Raw genomic sequence first — 18,213 nt, forward strand, 5'->3', positions numbered from 1 at the left:
CTTAGTAACAGATACTACCCTCTTAGTAAATAAAGCAAGCAGCATGTTTGTAACAAATACTACCCTCTTAGCAACCAGTTAGTAATTGGTCCTAACCACTTACTAAGTGCAAATCGTAACACGTCCCACACTACTTGATAAAAACATTACGAACTTAGAAACTTCAGTAACATACTAATCGCTAATCACTCTCCGACTGCTTTAGTTGCACGGTAAAGTGCAGGAAACCTCAGATAATGAGAGGATCCCAAATATAGGTGAAGTGCGGCTCTACAACTAGATTTCTTGTGCATGTTGTTGGTGAAAGGCTTTCTGCAGACATGACGAAAACCACAAGTTTCATCATCTAACATGCCATAAATACATAACTTTCAGCATTTGATACACACACTTCAATCTTTATTATATAAGCTCTGCTTATTGCACATTGCTGTCAGATCAGCTCTTGATCGACGAAATCGTCCTTAAAAGTAGTGGTGCTCTGGGCACACTTGGTAGTCCACAAAAGTACTCGAGGAGCGTTAAGGTGTTTTTGTTACTCTCCGAGTACATGATGTCCAGTACCCAATACAGTTCCATGATAGCCGTCATGCCGGCTATAACATCGACGACATGAATGTTGAATGCCTCAAACACTACGGTCATTTCTTCGGCCTCTCTGATACTTGTTCCCTCAAAACAAAGAGCAGGGTAGATGTCCTGTAAAGTTAAACATTAGTATTAGCCATTAGCAGAATCAAAATGCTAAAAAATGGAAAAGAGCAAATTTTTTTCAAATGGTGACAACGAATAATAAAAGAAACAACACAAATGAGAGTTGACTCGTGACTCAAATTTCATTGCACATGAAACGTATATATTGTCACAGAGTCATGATCCGGACGAAGCAAGCAGTCGGGCTGCCGAAGATTAAATCTTTATTTCGCTGAACTTGTGGCCGCGAAAGGAAAAGACACTTTGCAAATAATGTACAGCCGCAGTCACGTCTGCGTATAGTGCACGAGCAGCCGGCGTTGCTCTGTGGCAAGACACCTTGCGGCCGTTGTAGGTTGTGACGCCGCGTGCACAGGAGCATGCGCGGCCTTACAAACGTGCAGGCCTGCTCTGCACGGGTGACAACGTTGGCAGGTGTGCTTGTTTAACCAAAAATCCGCGCTCGCTCAAGGCACTTTGGTCATATCTATTGCATAAGAAGAGGCGCGTTTCGACTGATAACACACGCTGCAAAACAACGCACTCTTTGTGATCGTTTTGATTCTGTGGCCGTCTAGACTTTTTTTTTTCCGCAGCTGTTGGCATCATCATATCTACATATAATCGCATGCCTCAAAAAAGCCACAAAGCTTGCATCATTGGTGCAGGCTCGCTATATCCATCAAAATGCCCTTTGTTTTATGAAATAGATGTGACGAAAGTGCCCTGAGGGATCGCGAATCTTTGGCTAAACAGGTACACTTTCCACCATTCTCACCTGTGCAAAACAGGCCCGCATGTCTGTAAAGCTGTGCATGCTCCTGTGCACGCGACATCACAACCCGCAATGACCACACAAGGTGTCGTGCCGCAAAGCAAGGCCGGCTGCTCACGCGCTATACGCAGACGTGGCCCATCTGTACATTGCACTGTTAGTGGCGAACAAAGCGATGTCCATTGGTCCTCTGACAGGTGGTAAAGCGTGCTTGTTTTTATACATGTGCGATCAAAGATTCCAGCATTATCAATGGTGGCCGCGTAATCACTCAACGAAGCAAGACTACAGTCGACGTCGGATTTCCCGGACGCCCAAAATTCCGGACATGCCCGATTTCCCGGACTCATCTGCGGCACCGTCAAGTTCCCCATAGAGTCAATGTATTAAAAAGTCCGAAATTCCGGACGCTTATAGCCTTTGGCATCCAATTTCCCGTACTTTTTACTGTTAACCGCCGACCGAAAGTTACCATTGACGCCGCCATTTTGTTTGTTTTTATATCCTCGAACCCGCCATACTCGCACCGTTGCCAACTCCCGCACCGCGCCGCGGCTGCCGTAACCTCGAAACCGCATGTGTCAATCTATTGCTAGCCGCGGCTTAGCCAAGCCAAACCTCGCTGAGTTCGTTCACGTGTTGTTTTGTCAGCTCTGCAGTCGTGCCTGCGGTTGATCGTTTGCTGCTGCGCGCTATCTTCAGTGATCACGTTTCCCGACCTCCAGCATCCATCGAGTTCCTAGCCGTTTCGTGCTGCACTTTTCGTCTAGCGGATTCACCATTTACAGCGATGGCACCAACTGCTCCTTCGTCCTGCGCCCTGCCGGCGTGTCGATTCCAGCTGGGATAACCTTTGAGGGCTTCGCCGACGCTGACAAAGACCTTGAGCTATGTGCGGACTTAACCGATCACGAAATCATTCGTCAAGTTACGGAGGATTCCGACGACTCTGACACCGTGAACGAAGAGCCATCACCTACCCAGCCAACGAGCTCGGAGTTGACGTGAGCACTGATGACACTATCATCAATGTACAGCAGCAACATGACGTTGACTGAAATTGAGGCAGACATGATCGCGGGCAAGAGGAACGTCGTGCAAAAGAAAATAGGCGACTACTTCGCGCCCAAGTGCTGACCTATGAGGTAGCGCAGGCCACGTCAGATTTTTTTTATAAATAAACGGCTATTTTCAGAGCCACCTAAACGATGTATTGGCTGAATTGCAATGGAAATCTTGTACTCCGGTCATTACCCTCTCAGTCAGCGAAAAATACCTACAAGAAAAGGTGCATTTTCACGTGCATTCGTTTTTGCGGACGTTTTCGTGGTCCCTTGAGGGTCCGGGAAATCGGACGTCGACTGTATTGGCGTCCGGCGCGCAATCATAACGGAATCATCTAACACAATCGTGAGGCTTCCAACACACCACGCCGTGGTCTGAGTGGAGTCTTGTAAACAAACATTGCGGGTGAGACCCGAATACATCAAGATAATATGCATTGCAATATACTAAGAGAAAATTTATCAACGGAAACGCTAAAGCACGACATGACCTTCTGGCATAAGCACACGTGCTCATCTAGAAATGACAATTCCCTCTGCGACAAACAGATGCAGAAGAAATGCTCATTTCTAAAGAAGCAGGCATGGTCATTCCAAAAGGTCATGTCACGCTTTAGTGTTTATTATAATAGGGTTTTCCTTAACATATAAACTTTTAGGGTGCAATGAAATTTATGTCAAAAGTTTTTATTTTTCACTTTACCATTGTTTCTGTGCAAAAAAATTGTGCCGTTTCCTTTTCAATATGCTTTACTTTACTAAATGAAACGTAAAGTTACTTACAGGGCCCCTCAGAAATTTCGGCTTCTCTTTCAGCAGCAGTGGGAGGAGTTCTATTAAGGCAACTGCAAATCGATCTGGAAAAGGATTGTTATTGCAATATCACAGCAATAATATCACAATCACACAGCAATATCACAACAGTAATACAAAGAGAACCTAGAATGACTGAACATACTTTACATACTTACATTTACGGCTATTGCCTTCCAGTTTTTCAAGCTCCTTCTCGAGCTCCTTCACCAGGTCCTTTGTTGAATGGCGAGTTTTCAGTAGCTCCAGAATCCTGGGTCCAAAGTTGTTGAAAAATTCCAACAGCTTTTTTTCCATCTGGATGCTTGTTATTGCTGTAAATTCTTCATGAAGCTATAATCATAGAAGTATATTTAAATTAATTTGCAATTACAAATCTGGGCAACAAGTTTCCAGCTAACATATAAATGAAATGAAGGTCAAAAAGACACTTGGCAGTCAATTCGTCGTAGAGAAAACAAAAACACACATGGGTGTATCTAGATATTTACAGAGCAGGTCCCAATTTTTTTTGGCTGAACACATTAAAAAATTTTTATATCGCGAAGTGGCTTATTTTATCAAAAACAAGTTTATTTGCTTCTGCAGGTGTAGTTGTTGTCAGAATGATACTAACCTAAAAAAAAATGATTCAAATGCAGTTTATGGCATCATTTCAGTGCTTACGTCAGAGTGAATGCGAATGGACAATGCCCAATATACCTTGATGCATTTTCAGATTTGTCTGAATTTGAGCACGAAAAAAAAAATTGACTCAAATATTGACTCCACTGCAGGCCTTTGTCCTGCAGTGGACGTAATCAGGCTGATGATGATGATTCAAATTATCAACACTATGTGCCATCTGCTACCCAAAATTATTTTTTTTTTGGCAACATCATAAGACATTCTCGAAAATTTCTGTTGTAGCTGACAGCCATCATGAGTAAAAAAAGAAAAATAAATGCAAAAGCAAATATATAAAACTAAGCAGACAAAGTTGTCTCAATGCACAAGTCATTTACTGCAATCTGTTTTGCTATTGCTATTGTGGAATGGTGGCATAAACATGTTATTATTTTACATGTCGGCCAGTGTTTGCCCACTGAAATGAAATCAATTAAAAATGCTTTGTCAAACAAACAAAAAATAAATAAAAAAGCCAGGAGTTAGTGTCAAGTGCTTTCATAACACTGGTAGCGGCTTAGGCTTGTTGGATATTCATGACAGTAGAATACTAGCGCGAGAACACATGGACAGAAGAAGAGTGAACGGCACACTGCACTTGTTACAACATAGTTTATTGCTGCAGCCGTAACATACACCTAATTAAAAAAACACGAAGGTGTGTAACATAATTTTAATTATATACTTGAGGAGTTGCACCTACATGTATTTAAGCGCATGTTACAGCTGCAGCAATAAACTATGTTGCGAGAAGTGCAGTGTGTCGTCCACTCTTTTCTCCATGTGTTTTCGTGCTAGTATTCTACTGCTTTCATAAGCCTGGTAGTCAAGGATTTGGGACTGTATAATGATCGTATCGAACCATCCACGGGACGCTTTTTGGTAAACTTTGTTAGAGTGTGAACATACTTAAATTTTAAAACAGATTTGGAGCCAGTGGTCTGGGAAGCAGAAATATGCTCGAAATAGCTAAGCAGACAGCCTCTTGCTTCCCTGCATGCATTTAACATAAAAATGAGGCTTTAAGTCAGTAAAGAATGAATGAATAATTCCTTAAAAACTTGACCATAGCACTGTTGTGCAAGCAATGCCTGCTTCAATGTAGTACAGCTAAAGACCCACTAACCTGTTCACAAGCTACTTTTGAAAACCTATTCAAGTTTCAAAAAGACAGCTGGTAAATATCGTAAGTGAAAGCATGCAATGCAGATGCTGCATTCACATGATACTGACCATCTCAACATTTCCTAAAGCGGGATACTTTTCAAGTATCTCAGCTGTTGTAGGCACTGTATCTTTCATCCACGACCTCCTAGAAGAGCGTGTCTGCTTCATCGATTCGCTCAATTTCTGGAGGTCCGGAGCACGCTTCGACATCTCTTTGGACATGAATTCCAAGTGTCCCACTAAAACACCTTCATCGTGGTCATCATATGGGATGCTTGTTGTCTAACAGGGTAAAAAAAAAAAGTAGAACGAACACTTGTATAAGGCAACCATAGTCTTCCTGGAATTAAGGCAACATGCTGCTACCTAGTTATGTCATTAACCCCCCCCCCACATTTTTTATTTTTTTTAAAATGGGGCTTGTTGAAGCAGAAAAAGACAGCTCATGCGGAGTGCCGTTTTAGTGCCAAAACATTTCACTTACTCAAGCGATGATGAAGCCGTAGACTGTTATTAGCGAGCTAAGCCACATGCAAATGTTACTTGTAAAACATTGAAATGAACTTAAAAACAGAAATTGCTACCACGCGGCGTTGCCGTTTAGTTTGTGCAGCAATGGCACTATCTTGAGGTTTCCGTTTTCCATAGACCTCCTTGGCTTCCTGCACAGCAGGCAGAGTACTGAGAGTTCTTCGCATGTACCCGAATTTATACTGGATGGATACTTTCCAAGAGTCCTGCAAATAAGCATATTGGACTTTGGAAGACTATTTACATAGAGATTACGTAGTGGTCTCATTGAAGTTCATGCTACATAAACAAATATTTGAGATAAAAAGAAACATGATGTTAGGTGCAACACATTAAAGGGACACAAAAGAGAAACAATGAATTTGTTAAGATTGATAAATTGTGCTCAGAGTTCTATAGCGTAATTTATTTCACCATCATAGGTGTATTGATAGAGGAGAAAATTGAGTTCAAAATTTCATTTTTAAATTTTGTGTGCACGTGATCTAAAATATTTCAAAGCGTATTGTATTTTGATAGTGCCATTTTTTGGGCTTGCTGGTAAATAGAACTTGACGACATATTGAGCGCTAAGAGACAGGGACATGAGGGAGTGGACAACACAATGCGCTAGCTTCAACAATTTTTATTTTCAGGAAACGCCAAGCTATATATCCGTGCACAGTGGTGCCACCAGTCTATCCACTAGCCACTTTCCCGATCTAACAGGTCAACTGACGGTGCACTTACGCACGTGTCACCTTTGCGAAAGATAGCATCAGCTTCAATTATCTCTCGCACGTCTGTATCTTCATGCTTCGCCACAGCAGGCCTGCTGTCAGGTGCTCCTAGAACTATCGCAAACATTCGCAAGCATGATACATTCGCAAGCAGAAACATTCGCAAGCAGAACTATCGCAAGCATGATATCTCGTTAAAGAGCCCTGAGCCTAATTTAGGCATGTGTCAAGTTATAAAAAAAACTTTTAAGCATCTGCAGGATCCTTCATCCGATGCAAATGAAGCTGCAATCTGCAACCACAACAATAGAGTGTTCTTCACACTTAAAAGTGGGAAGAACACTACGGTTCATAAAAATATATGTTGCTATATCAAGGACACATAATTTTGCACCAACCTATGGCACTGGTCAAACATCATCACTTGTATAGGATTGTGTGTGTTCATAAGTGCAACTTATCTGGTATATTCAAGCAACAAATATCTTTTTCTTTTCCCACATTTAATTAAATGTGTAGGTAACAAAGTATCACACACATGAGTGTTAATTACCCCTTATGTAATCAGACAATGCGGGCCATCAATGGAAGCCGTACGAGGTTAAACACACTCCAGTAGGGCTCGCATTTCTCACTGACCAAGGCTAATACTCAATATAAAACATTACAGTAAGCACAGACAACAATGCAACGATGATTATGCGATTATGTAGTCTAGATGTTCCGCTGCAGAACTTGAGCCAACGTATGTTTTACTTACTGCTAGACGCATTTCTTCGATGACAGAACACGTGCAAGAACCAGTAGTACACTTCACAAATATTTAACTTTCTTAAAACAAAAAGTAATTTGATAAAACTGTCTCCACGAATAGATAATTGATGTTGCTAGTAAATATGCTATTTAGCATAATTTTACTAGAACAACCTCAGTGTAAAATTTACGACTAAACTAGAGCAAAAATTACCTTTTATGCAACTTTGTCGCCAGCTTTGCAAGCCATTTGACAGTATATGTGTCTCAAACTATTTTTTGTGTGACAGTAAAAGTTTCTGACACTCAAACAATACAAAATATTGCATATCACTAAATGTAGTCTGTTTGTAAAAAAATCCCAAACATTAAAAATTGTGTCCATATTTAAGGTAACATAAAAACCCATGCAAACATAAAAGTTTGTTAAACCTATTTTTAGTAAAAAGCCTACCATCATTCTATAGGAAAAATTTTGTCCTAACTTAATTTGGAAAGACCAGATTTTTTCACTACGCGTGTTACAAGCTAAAGTTTCAAGCTTTCCGAAAAAACTTCATGTGTGGCTTGCTGCTCCCAGTCAGTCAGTGAAGAACTTTGTTTATTGATCCTGAGGACCTTTTTTCACCCAAAAATATTTCGGCGGGCCACTTCTTGCTTTATATGGATGGTCCATTGTTGATATCGCAGATGGTTGAGCGCCAAGGCTCGTACAAGTTGGCGTTGAATGACCCATACAATGACCCATACATTAGCTTACCGACTTACCCAACTCCAACGCACACAACATTTACATGAAAAAAAAAAAATAGTGCAAACCCCGATTCTAATGTGCACTTGTGCTCCTTCACCCCCCCTCCGCCCTCAGATAAAAGGACTTGTTACTTGCTTGTGCTACATTCTATGTTTAGCCTTGTAGCTCTCAAATGTTTGTTTTCGTTCTTTATTCCTAGTTTTCCCATTCACATACATTTTGCTTTTTTTTTTTATTGCCATGAAAGCAGATGTTGGTGCACAAATGAGGCACCAGCTACTCCTTAGTTCTAGAAGTGACAAAACATGCCACAAGCCAGGTTCGAAAATTGCACGTAAAATAGTGCATTCCGCGTGACACCAGATTGTTACTAATTAGCATGCAGCACACACAATATACAATTTTAATATCACCGTGCCGGTCCGATATGATGTCTCGAGAATGCAAAGAATATAGTTATTCAAACAATCTTATATGTTTCACCGTTTTCTTTTCCAGTCCCTTTTTCTTTCCAACTGATAGCATTATCATAATCTGCCAAACATTTTCTGTGGATATTGCGATATGTCCAAATCGTAAAAAATTTCACTTACCCAACCAGTACCAATTGTGTCTCTAAGGACAGGGTATTCAACAACGAGTGCCTTTGAAGCAGCCTCATAGAGCCGCCTTCCTGGGTATCTATGAAAGCAACAAATGTTCAGCCGGTATTCAATAATATACAGGAGAGTACGGAGGCACTTACACAGTGAAGTTCATCAAATGGTGGCTTAACCAAGACACAATCCTTGATTTTGTCCGACTCGAAACTTTTCCGAGTTCTGTATTGCCAATGGCAACTTTTAGGTCTAAGGGAAGGGGTGGCAGTCTATAATCACTTCCGTGAAAAGGTTGAGTAGTTGATGGCTCCAACTCGGGAGAAACCACAAGCAGTTCATTTGTGCTGAAAACAGGATAAAAATCAGCAGGCTTTCAGTTTGGTGCAACAATTCGAAGTTGAGCTACTCACCTGCAAGCATGAGGCATGGCCTCATCAGTGATTATTCTAATTTTGCTCCCATCACAAAAGACATGGTTCCCTGGAGGGTCGACATAAGCTTCAAATTGTGCATTGTAAACCTGAAAGAAATTTAATGCTTATACAAACACAATTACCGTGGGCAACAAATAATAAAACTTTCAGCTGTCAGTATTATTTCAAAGACATTACTATGCTAGCCACACAGGTGCAATTTGTATGCATGAAGTGAACAAGTGGCAAACTGTTCTTGTTCATTCTTTCCATGTCCCTGTCATGTTTATTTACACATACCAGTTTTACTTTCAAGTGGCAAAAGACAGGCTAGTTGGCGCGTGTACGAGATAAATTAACAGCGCAACCACAGGACGAAGAAAGAAAACATGAGGATAGACGCTGAATATCAACTGTATCAGATAAATTAACAGCGCAAACACAGGACGAAGAAAAAAAAAAAAAACATGAGGATAGGCGCTGAATGTCAACTGAATAGCAAATCCCACATACATCTTGCTGCATGAACATCGAGTGAAGCTTTGGGCTAGTTGGTTTTGCATAAAAAAGTCCATATCGCGCTGTATGTAATTCATTATGAACATCGAATTTTATAGACGATGCATGTGGCAGACTTTGTGTGTTTTTGGAACAAGCAGCACATCCTCTTCTCTTTTTGTTCACTAGGCAACACGTACCACCTGTTTCGTGGGCACTGAGAGCACATGTGAGCAGTAGCACGTCTGCCAGCCTCCTTGATTCGACACTACACCCTATGGATGTCGGGACTGACTGCAGCTTGTCAGATGAACTTCAGTACGACATGAGCAGATGATGCAGAAAACCAGCAGTAGTCAGTCTCGAAAAGCAGGGCTGCGTCTTGTGTGTGCGAGTGTGGTATAATGAATTTTGAATGATGGACAGTTCGATACTTTTTTTCTTCTTCAAATAAGTGAACTCAAAGAGCAACAGGCTCTGCTATGAATGAGGCTTTCAGGAACGACAAGTGCAATGTTTGTGAAGAGGAGACAGAGAAACATTGAAAGATGAAGAAATGCGAGGGGCGCACGAGGAGGCCAGCATGGAAGGCTGGAGTTTCATTGCTTGTTTCCAGTTGCTTGATTTCCATCTGTGCTTTTCCTATACAGCTGGCAGTGCCTATAATGTGCCAAAAACACATGTATTGACTCAGGCTCGGCACCAGTTCTCGGTGACTTTCTGGAGAATCGGTTGGTTTATAAGTGGTTCACATGTTCGGAATGTGGTCGATCTTCTAGCGATATTTACGTCTACAATGGGGAAGCATTAAGAAGCACAAAGCATCATCAGAACATTCGAAATCGCTCGGAATTTGTTCACACTAACAAATGATCTTTTGTCAAAAAGTAGCATAAGATTTCTTGACCTTGTTATGCACTTCTTCACCAGCTGTGTTAGCTAGGAGTATTCACCCTCTCATAGAGCTTGTTGCCCTTTTGAGAGCAAAAGGAGCTAGTGAACCATCTGCCATGTGGAATGCAGTATTTCGTTCCTGCACACACAGGGTGTGGCCCAGCTTTCCAAGCTAAATTGAGACTAATTACTGCTGGTTTTGCATGTCATCTGCTCGTGTCGCTGCTTGAAGTTCTACTGATGGTGGTGCATGAGCATGATGCAGAATTAGTAATACTACTGTCATTCCTTCTTTCCATAGTGTGTCGCATCAAATAAAAATGACAGCTGGACACACTAGTGCTCACATGGTGTTTTTCAGCACCCTTGAAGCTGGTTATACATCACTTCCTGAACAAAAGGTAAGAGGCAGTGCCACTTGTTTCAAGAAAAAGACCATGTGTGCTACAGGCAGCATCTAAGAAATTCAATGCTGATGCGGCAAGATCACGGTGCAAGAATATTCTAGGTGAGTGAACGCCGGGACTATTCGCTGCCTGATAATGTTCTGGTTCGCAAGAGGCCCGAGAGATGGCGCTACAAATTTTGCCCCGGCTTCTCTCCCCCCCCCCCCATCTGGGTGTAGGAAAACCCCGTGACGTAAGAAAGTAACGGCGCTCATTTATTGTCGCCACAACAACTTCGCGCCGCCATCAACCCCGTTCCCTTATCACCCCCCTTTTCAGTGGTGCCGCTCTATGGGTGTCGCGTGGTTGATATCGTGCGATAGGCCAGTTTTCTCAGATTGGGACCCACCGCCCACGTGCTGGATGTGCTTTGCGGATTTTGCCAACAGCCCGCCATGGTCCTCAGTCTGTCGAGCCATCTATCGGCATGCCGCAAACGAGAACATAATCGGTACCTCCCCGCCAAGCGCTCGCTTCGCAACGTTCGTTCACCTGAAGTATTCTTGCACCGTGGGCAAAATGTATGTGGGACAGGCTGAGTGGTGAATGAATAGGTGGCTTCGAGAAGATGCAAATTAATTAAACACTTGTGTCGGGAGCAGCAATTTTGCCATACGTTGTCAGCACTCGTCCTCATGTTTTCTTTTCTTCGTCTTATGATTTTACTGCCAATAACTACTTTGATGCAAGCATGGCTGATACTCTGCAGGATCATTTCTTGTGAGCAGCCTATTATATTCAATGAAATTTCAGTTTATTTTATGCTTTGCATTCTCTAGTGTTGCAAGGTATTCATCATAACATTTCGCAGTAACAGTAACATTTTGGCATTTTTCACTGTGCCAAAAGTGACCCTTTCTCCAATGTAACATAGATAACATAGTAGCAAAAAGGCTGGCATTATTTCTTGTCGTTACAGCTGCATTACAAAACGGAAAAGGGACGTCATTTTAGTGGAAGTAAATACAGCCAGGGGCTTAGCACTTTATTAAGTGCACAGTAACAGTGTGGCCACAGCAGCTAATACAGAAGCTACAACTACACCCTACATTCATGCTTCCCATTATCACGTTTCTTGGTGGCATTGGTTCATCCAAATCCCTTTAGCCATTTGTGCACTGACAAGGCCAGCATACCACAACCTACTATCCCTGACTGAACTGTTGGAGTGGCTTCTGGTGCTCACACAAATGAAACACTTAGGTTCTATTCAAATAAAGGCATCCGATTTTTTTCATTTGGTTTACGTCACCACTTCCTTCGAATTGACACATCACACGTGACACACTATGTATTTTACCTTGGTGTTTATCTTTACGCACATAAGGCCAGTGCTAATTACTTGCGTGAACGAGCACCGGTGCTGAAACACGACCGCCACATTTATGCTTTCATTAAGTGCTTAACAAAGGTACACTATATACGACAAAAATATTGCAGCTCCTCAAGTAAAAAAAAAAGACTGCCTCCCAAGTTGGGACACACTTTCCTTCTTTGTTCTCCTATTCGCGCGCTATTGCAGATGGGTCCCCTGGGTTACTCAGCAATGCCATGTATTGTTCTCCTATTCGCGCGCTATTGCAGATGGGTCCCCTGGGTTACTCAGCAATGCCATGTATGAGCAATGTATGAGCGAAGAAAACAAAAGGCACTTCCAGAACGTACCTCTATTCTGCCGGTTGACGCGACATCTCCAAAATCTGTAGCCTTCACGGCAGCCAAGACATCTTCCATGGTGTGTCCGTTAATGGAGATAATCTTCTTGCGCTCCTTCCATGACACCAAGCATTGAATCGGTGTCGACATTTTCACGGCAGCAAAAAGAAAAAAGCACACAAACGGAGAAGCAGTCCTACGGCAAGTTCAGCAAGGCGCGAAAGAGGCGAACGGCTTACGTGCTTGTCTTGGCTTGTACTACAGTGGCACACAGCGATGGAGAAATAAACACCTCGTTCTTTTACCTCTTTACTCTAGTTAGAGTGTACTAGAACAAGGGGAGTGCCCGGACCGGCCGCAGCACCAATGCATTAAAAGTGAAGCCCAAACGGGGTCAAATCCGCTAGTGGCGCTGCGATCGGTAGTCTGTGACCTGTCGTCGTTTTAAGAGCCGTGCGCAGCTCCGCCGAAGTGGTCGAGGGGTAGAATGCTCGCATACCACTAAAAAGACCCAGGTTCGAATCACCGCTGTGACCATAGATTTTTTTTTTAATTTCACGTGTACAACTGTATTGTTTGGCTTTTTTTTTAAATATGCCTTCAGTTTCTACATATTGCTACAAAACATTACGCGAGATATGAAGTAAAGGAGAAAAAAACTTGACAGCAAGCGCATTTATTTGCAGCGCCACCGCACGGGATTCAACGAAAACTTAAAAGCATAGCTTGCGAGATTTTAGCGAATAAAAGAGAGACGGTGTGCTTTCACTCGCCTGCGGTCGCCGCCCACTGGCTCGCTTAAAAAAAGAAAAAGAAAAACTGAAAGTAAACGATTTTCAGTCGGCGGGAAGTCGCGAAGGTTTGAATACTGGTAAAGCAGCGATGTTCTGTCTGCTCGAGTAAAGCGATCACGAGGTGTGCGGAAAGAGGTGAACGTGTTGATATTTTGGATACATATGTAGTATTCCTGTACAACTGATATTGCGAACATATATCTTATAATTATGGCCGCCCTCAGCGAAAATAAATGATGCAAACCAATGCTTGTGTTTTGCGGGCGCATCTATATGTGATCGGCGCGCTTTTTGTTGTATTTAGCTTTTGCGTCATTGGCGCCTGCATCGTTTTCAACTCTCTCAGCGGCAGCTAAACGGCAAAACTAAAGCGCGCCGGTTGCCTGTGCTTTTGATGAAGTAGTATTGAAATACAAATGTACTTTTCTTGTACAACTATTTTTTGTCAACGTATACATTTTGTCTTTTGAAAGCATATTTAGTGGTGCACACTTTGTGCATACGGCCGATGGTCACTAGCGTTTATTGTAGGGATGGGGTGGCACGGAACAGTGCTTAAGACGCGTGACACAAGGTAAGAATGACAGATACGTCATGACCATTCCAGTAGTGTACCAACCAGGCCTGCCCATTACAGTTGTAAAGGAATCGGTTTTGATGTCAATGGCACAGTGGTGATTGATGTGCACGAGGCTGCTGACCCGCAGATAAGGATCGCATCCCGATCTCGACAGTTGCATTTCGATGGCGTGGAAATGATAGAGGCCTGCGTTCTTAGATGTAGGCGCTAAGAACCACAGGTGGTCGTAATTGGGAGAGTGCTACACTGAATACGGCGAGCCTCACGCGGTATATAGTTTTATCACGCAAAACCATTGTCGTCGTCGTCGTTGTTGTTTTGTTTTGTTGAAAGTGCGTTGGTTCTATTCAGACGTGATGCCAAAAATGTAGACATGAAATGATCCGCGGTTGCATGGTAGCTACGGGAGTTTTCGCAGTCAGGCTTAAATGTGAGGTCTCCTAATCCTAAGTATAGCGTGCTATGCCGAAGGCAAGCAAGTGGTCGTGGTTTGTTTTGTCTTGTTAGTGACGTACATAAAAAACACGCTAGCACATAGTACAAAATCATTCGTTGAACGCGTATCCGCATAAGTTGTGTTCAACTGGCGAAGAAGTCATAGGTGTACAGCAAACAATGAATGAAATTTCTCTGTATTTGCGTTGAGATTTCGAAAGGAGACGACTTGCATACGCAATTGCACGGTCGTTGCCCCGCTGAGTTTGCGCCAAAACTGCACCAATGCCGTGACTACACGTGTCTGTGCGCGCTTCTGTAGGAGCATCGGGGTCGAAATGCGCAAGAATAGGGTTGTCGTGAGAGTGGTAATTAGTTGAGAGAAGGCGTCAGTTTGAAGAGGGCCCCAATGAAATGGGGCATCTTGTTTGAGAAGGTCGGTAAGTGGCCGTGCGAGTGCCGCAAAGTTTTCACGAACCGCCGAAAGTAGGAGCAGAGGCCCACGAAACTGAGAACATCATGGACAGAGCGGAATATTATAGAATGGTAGAAAGGCGTTCAAGGTGTGTGGCGAAGGTGGGTGAGAAGTTATCACGTCATCCAAGTAGCACAAGCACGTCGCCCATTTAAATCCTTGAAGTAGCGTATCTGTCATTCTCTCGAAGGTTGCCGGGGCATTGCAGAGGCCAAACGGCATGACCTTGAATTGGTAAATGCCGTCAGGGGGTAACGAATGCAGTTGTCTCACGATCCATTTCGTCTACAGCAATTTGCCAGTAGCCAGATCGGAGGTCGGGAGATGAAAAGAAGGTGGCGCCATGCAGACAGTCAAGTGCGTCGTCAATACGGAGAAGAGGGTACACGTTTTTTTTTTCGTAATTTTTTTGAGGTGCCGATAACTAGCGCAGAAACGCCAGGAGCCGCTTTTCTTCTTTACCAAGACCACTGGGAAGGCCCAAGGGCTCGACGATGGCTCGATGGTGTCTTTCGTTGGCATTTTGGCCACTTCCTTTTGAATCACTGCTCGTTCTGATGCGGACACGCGGCAAGGCCGACAGTGGATAAGCGCAGAGTCACCATTGTTAATTAGGTGCTTGACAATATTAGTCTGGCCCAAGGGATGACCACGGATACCAAAAATGTCACCGTGATCGAGTCCGAAACCTGACAGAGAGCATCGGCCTGATCAGGCGAAAGGTCTGATCCAATCATACTTCGAAAATGGCTTCGTCAGAACTGGGTAACCGTGAGACGTCTACCGATTCGGTAGACGCCTATACCCGAGTAGCCGACTGATTTAGTGCAGTCGTCTGCCGTGCAGCAGTGTCGCCGAAAAGGTCACGGATCGTCTCCTTGAAAGTGTCCCAGCTGGCAATGTCGACTTCGTGCGTCTCGAACCACAACAAACGCAGTAAATGTCACACTATATATTCTACGTAGAGGAAATTTGGTTTAGCCTTGTGAGCTTGACATTTCAGTAACGTGTTCGAATAACCTACAGGAACCACATCTGCAGTGGGCCATCAAGGTAAAGAAACACGTTGGCGAGCATGAGTGTCGGGCCCACCTATAGCCGGCGCTGATCTGTTCGTACACGTTAAGGCACTTGTCAACGTCAAAGCGTGCCCCGCCATGGTGGTCCAGTAGCTAAAGTACTCGGCTGCTGACCCACAGGTCGCGAGATCGAATCCCGGCTGCTGCGGCTGCATTTCCCATGCGGTCTGAAATGATGTAGGCCCGTGTGCTAAGATTTGGGTGCACGTTAAAGGACCCCAGGTGGTCGAAATTTCCGGAGCCCTCCACTACGGCGTCTCTCATAATCATATCGTGGTTTTGGGACGTTAAACCCCCCATATATATCTAACGTCAAAGCGATCTATATATCCTGGAAATATGCCAGGATCACGAGCAGGAGGTATACGACAACGTAGGTAGGAGTCACAGAAGAGGCGGGTGGTGAAGACGATGTTCCTTGAACCTGTGACATGGTTGGACCCGTGATGATACGTCCGAAGTGGAGCTTCGTGATGGGTACAGGGAAGAGCCAGCAGCTCCACCACAAATATGTCACGTAAAATGACTATTCGCGAGTGTAATAACACCGAACCACACAGAGCACAGCAAGCACGGCGGGCAAGTCAGTCCATTCTTTCGTTGTCATCTTCTGATCGCTGATATGTCAGCTACGTAGCACTGCACGAGTACTCCCAATGCACATCGAAACCGAACTTTCAATGAATTTGTTTTGATGGCCACTTCTTCATTTATAAACAACCCTGGCTCCTTACGAGCACCTGCTCTGTTTTCTTTGTTGTGCAGACTTCCGCCTAGATGGCTGTGCACGATTCAAGGCTTTGACAAAGAATCTCAGTCTTGTCAGCACATAAAAACCTACCACTCGTGCCGTGACATGTTCACGGTGCTCCTCGCATCCAATTAGTTTTGCTTTTTTCACCTTCAGAAGCTCTATCACATCCATGATGCTGTCATGGTGCACGCGGCGAGTGCTAAAACATTCAGTGAAAGTGTCTTCGAGAAAACCAATAAAGTTGGACAAGGTCGAAGATGGGTACAAAAGGCCCCCGTAATCACACTGTTGTGTGAACTGTGCGATAGCACTTTCAGATTCTCGTGAAGTCAACAAGTCGTTTTCGCAAGCAGAACAGTGCAACGGCACGATGCATTTCCTTGCAACATACCCGCTTATGTAGTGGACCAGTCTGCGGTCACTTCTGACAGACACGTATGCCTCATGGTCACTCTCATGTGTCACCACATCATCCAACATGTCGTTTTCATTGCTTTCAAAGTGAATTTCATCTAGTGCATGAGTGAAGCCGGAGGTCTGCGGTGGCGGTGACGGAGGCGAGCACAGTATAGGGGACAAAAGAGAGTCAAGTGTGCCAGGAGTCACATTGCCCTTGTCCGGCGAGCGCACAAGGTTGCAAAAGCTGATGCATGCCATTGTGTCGAGGAACTGCTGCGGCGTAGGATGATCATTATTCCCGCTGCACTGCCGCACTATACCAAAAGTGTTCTCCAGGGGGTCTTGGTTGAGCCGGGCTGTCATCAGGTAGGCATAGCCTACTTCCGTCGTCAGGTATTCCAGCAATAGCAAGGTGCTTTTGATGGTTACTCGAAACCCTGCTGCTGTGGACTGACTAAGGAAGCCCCGCGTGCCTTTTACGTGCGACTCCCATTCAGTCAAGTACGCAAGAAAGGTGTAGAGGCAGTCGACCGCACTTGAGTTCAACCGCAGCGCTACTCTCGCGTACCGAGAGGACATGATGTTGATGATGCTGTTTATCATCCTGCATAAAATAAAAGAAAATAAGAAGAACGTTACTCTCTGCACGCCGTTTTATGTATTTGTACGTGTGCAAGATAATTTTACCAAGACCGCGCAATGCACATCACACTGCATGCCATCGTGGGGATTCGTGCCTCACTATTTCAGGTGCATGAAGGTGTCGCCAAATTAATAGTATGATATAATTATGCTGTTTGGTTTACGGACAGATGTACACTGAGTACAACTTAGCACAGGTAACGTTGCGAAATTTACTACTAAGTTTGAAAGAAACGCTGGGGGTTTGGGCGACAAGAAACGCAGTAAATGCCACATGTTATAATCTGCGTAGAGAAAATTTGTTTTATCCCTGTGAGCTTAACATTCTAGTAAGATGTTCGAATAACCTATAAGAGCGTTTTATGTGGTTTCGGAACATGCCACAGGCTTCCCTTGCAGCATGTTCGAAGTGTCCTGCAATATATCACAAGGAGAACAAAACGCCGTAGTAATGAGGTGTCCGTTGACGACAGTTCCTAGGCTTGCCGTTTCAGGTGACTCTGATATATACACACACTCAGCACGGTACACTCGCTCTAGTGTATATTGCATGCTCAAGTGCCCAGCTGTGCAAACATATATGTCCTTCTACTTCCCTCTTCAAACATATCGTA

The 18,213-nt window shown here is 43.8% G+C and overlaps 1 protein-coding gene across 1 annotated transcript; it reads right to left on the bottom strand.

The window, feature by feature from the left end:
• Positions 1–377: 377 nt before the first annotated feature.
• Positions 378–12,751, bottom strand: LOC142764861 (uncharacterized). Its single transcript, XM_075865400.1, has 8 exons — positions 12,451–12,751; positions 8,945–9,054; positions 8,681–8,878; positions 8,529–8,616; positions 5,245–5,460; positions 3,504–3,678; positions 3,316–3,389; positions 378–699 (listed from the first exon to the last, which is right to left on the bottom strand). The coding sequence occupies exons 1-8, from the start codon at positions 12,589–12,591 to the stop codon at positions 439–441; spliced, it is 1,263 nt and encodes a 420-aa protein (XP_075721515.1). The 5' UTR covers positions 12,592–12,751; the 3' UTR covers positions 378–438.
• Between the last annotated feature and the right edge of the window lie 5,462 nt (positions 12,752–18,213).

Source organism: Rhipicephalus microplus, chromosome 1, assembly GCF_043290135.1.
Source record: "Rhipicephalus microplus isolate Deutch F79 chromosome 1, USDA_Rmic, whole genome shotgun sequence".
NCBI classification, from domain to species: Eukaryota; Metazoa; Arthropoda; class Arachnida; order Ixodida; family Ixodidae; genus Rhipicephalus; species Rhipicephalus microplus.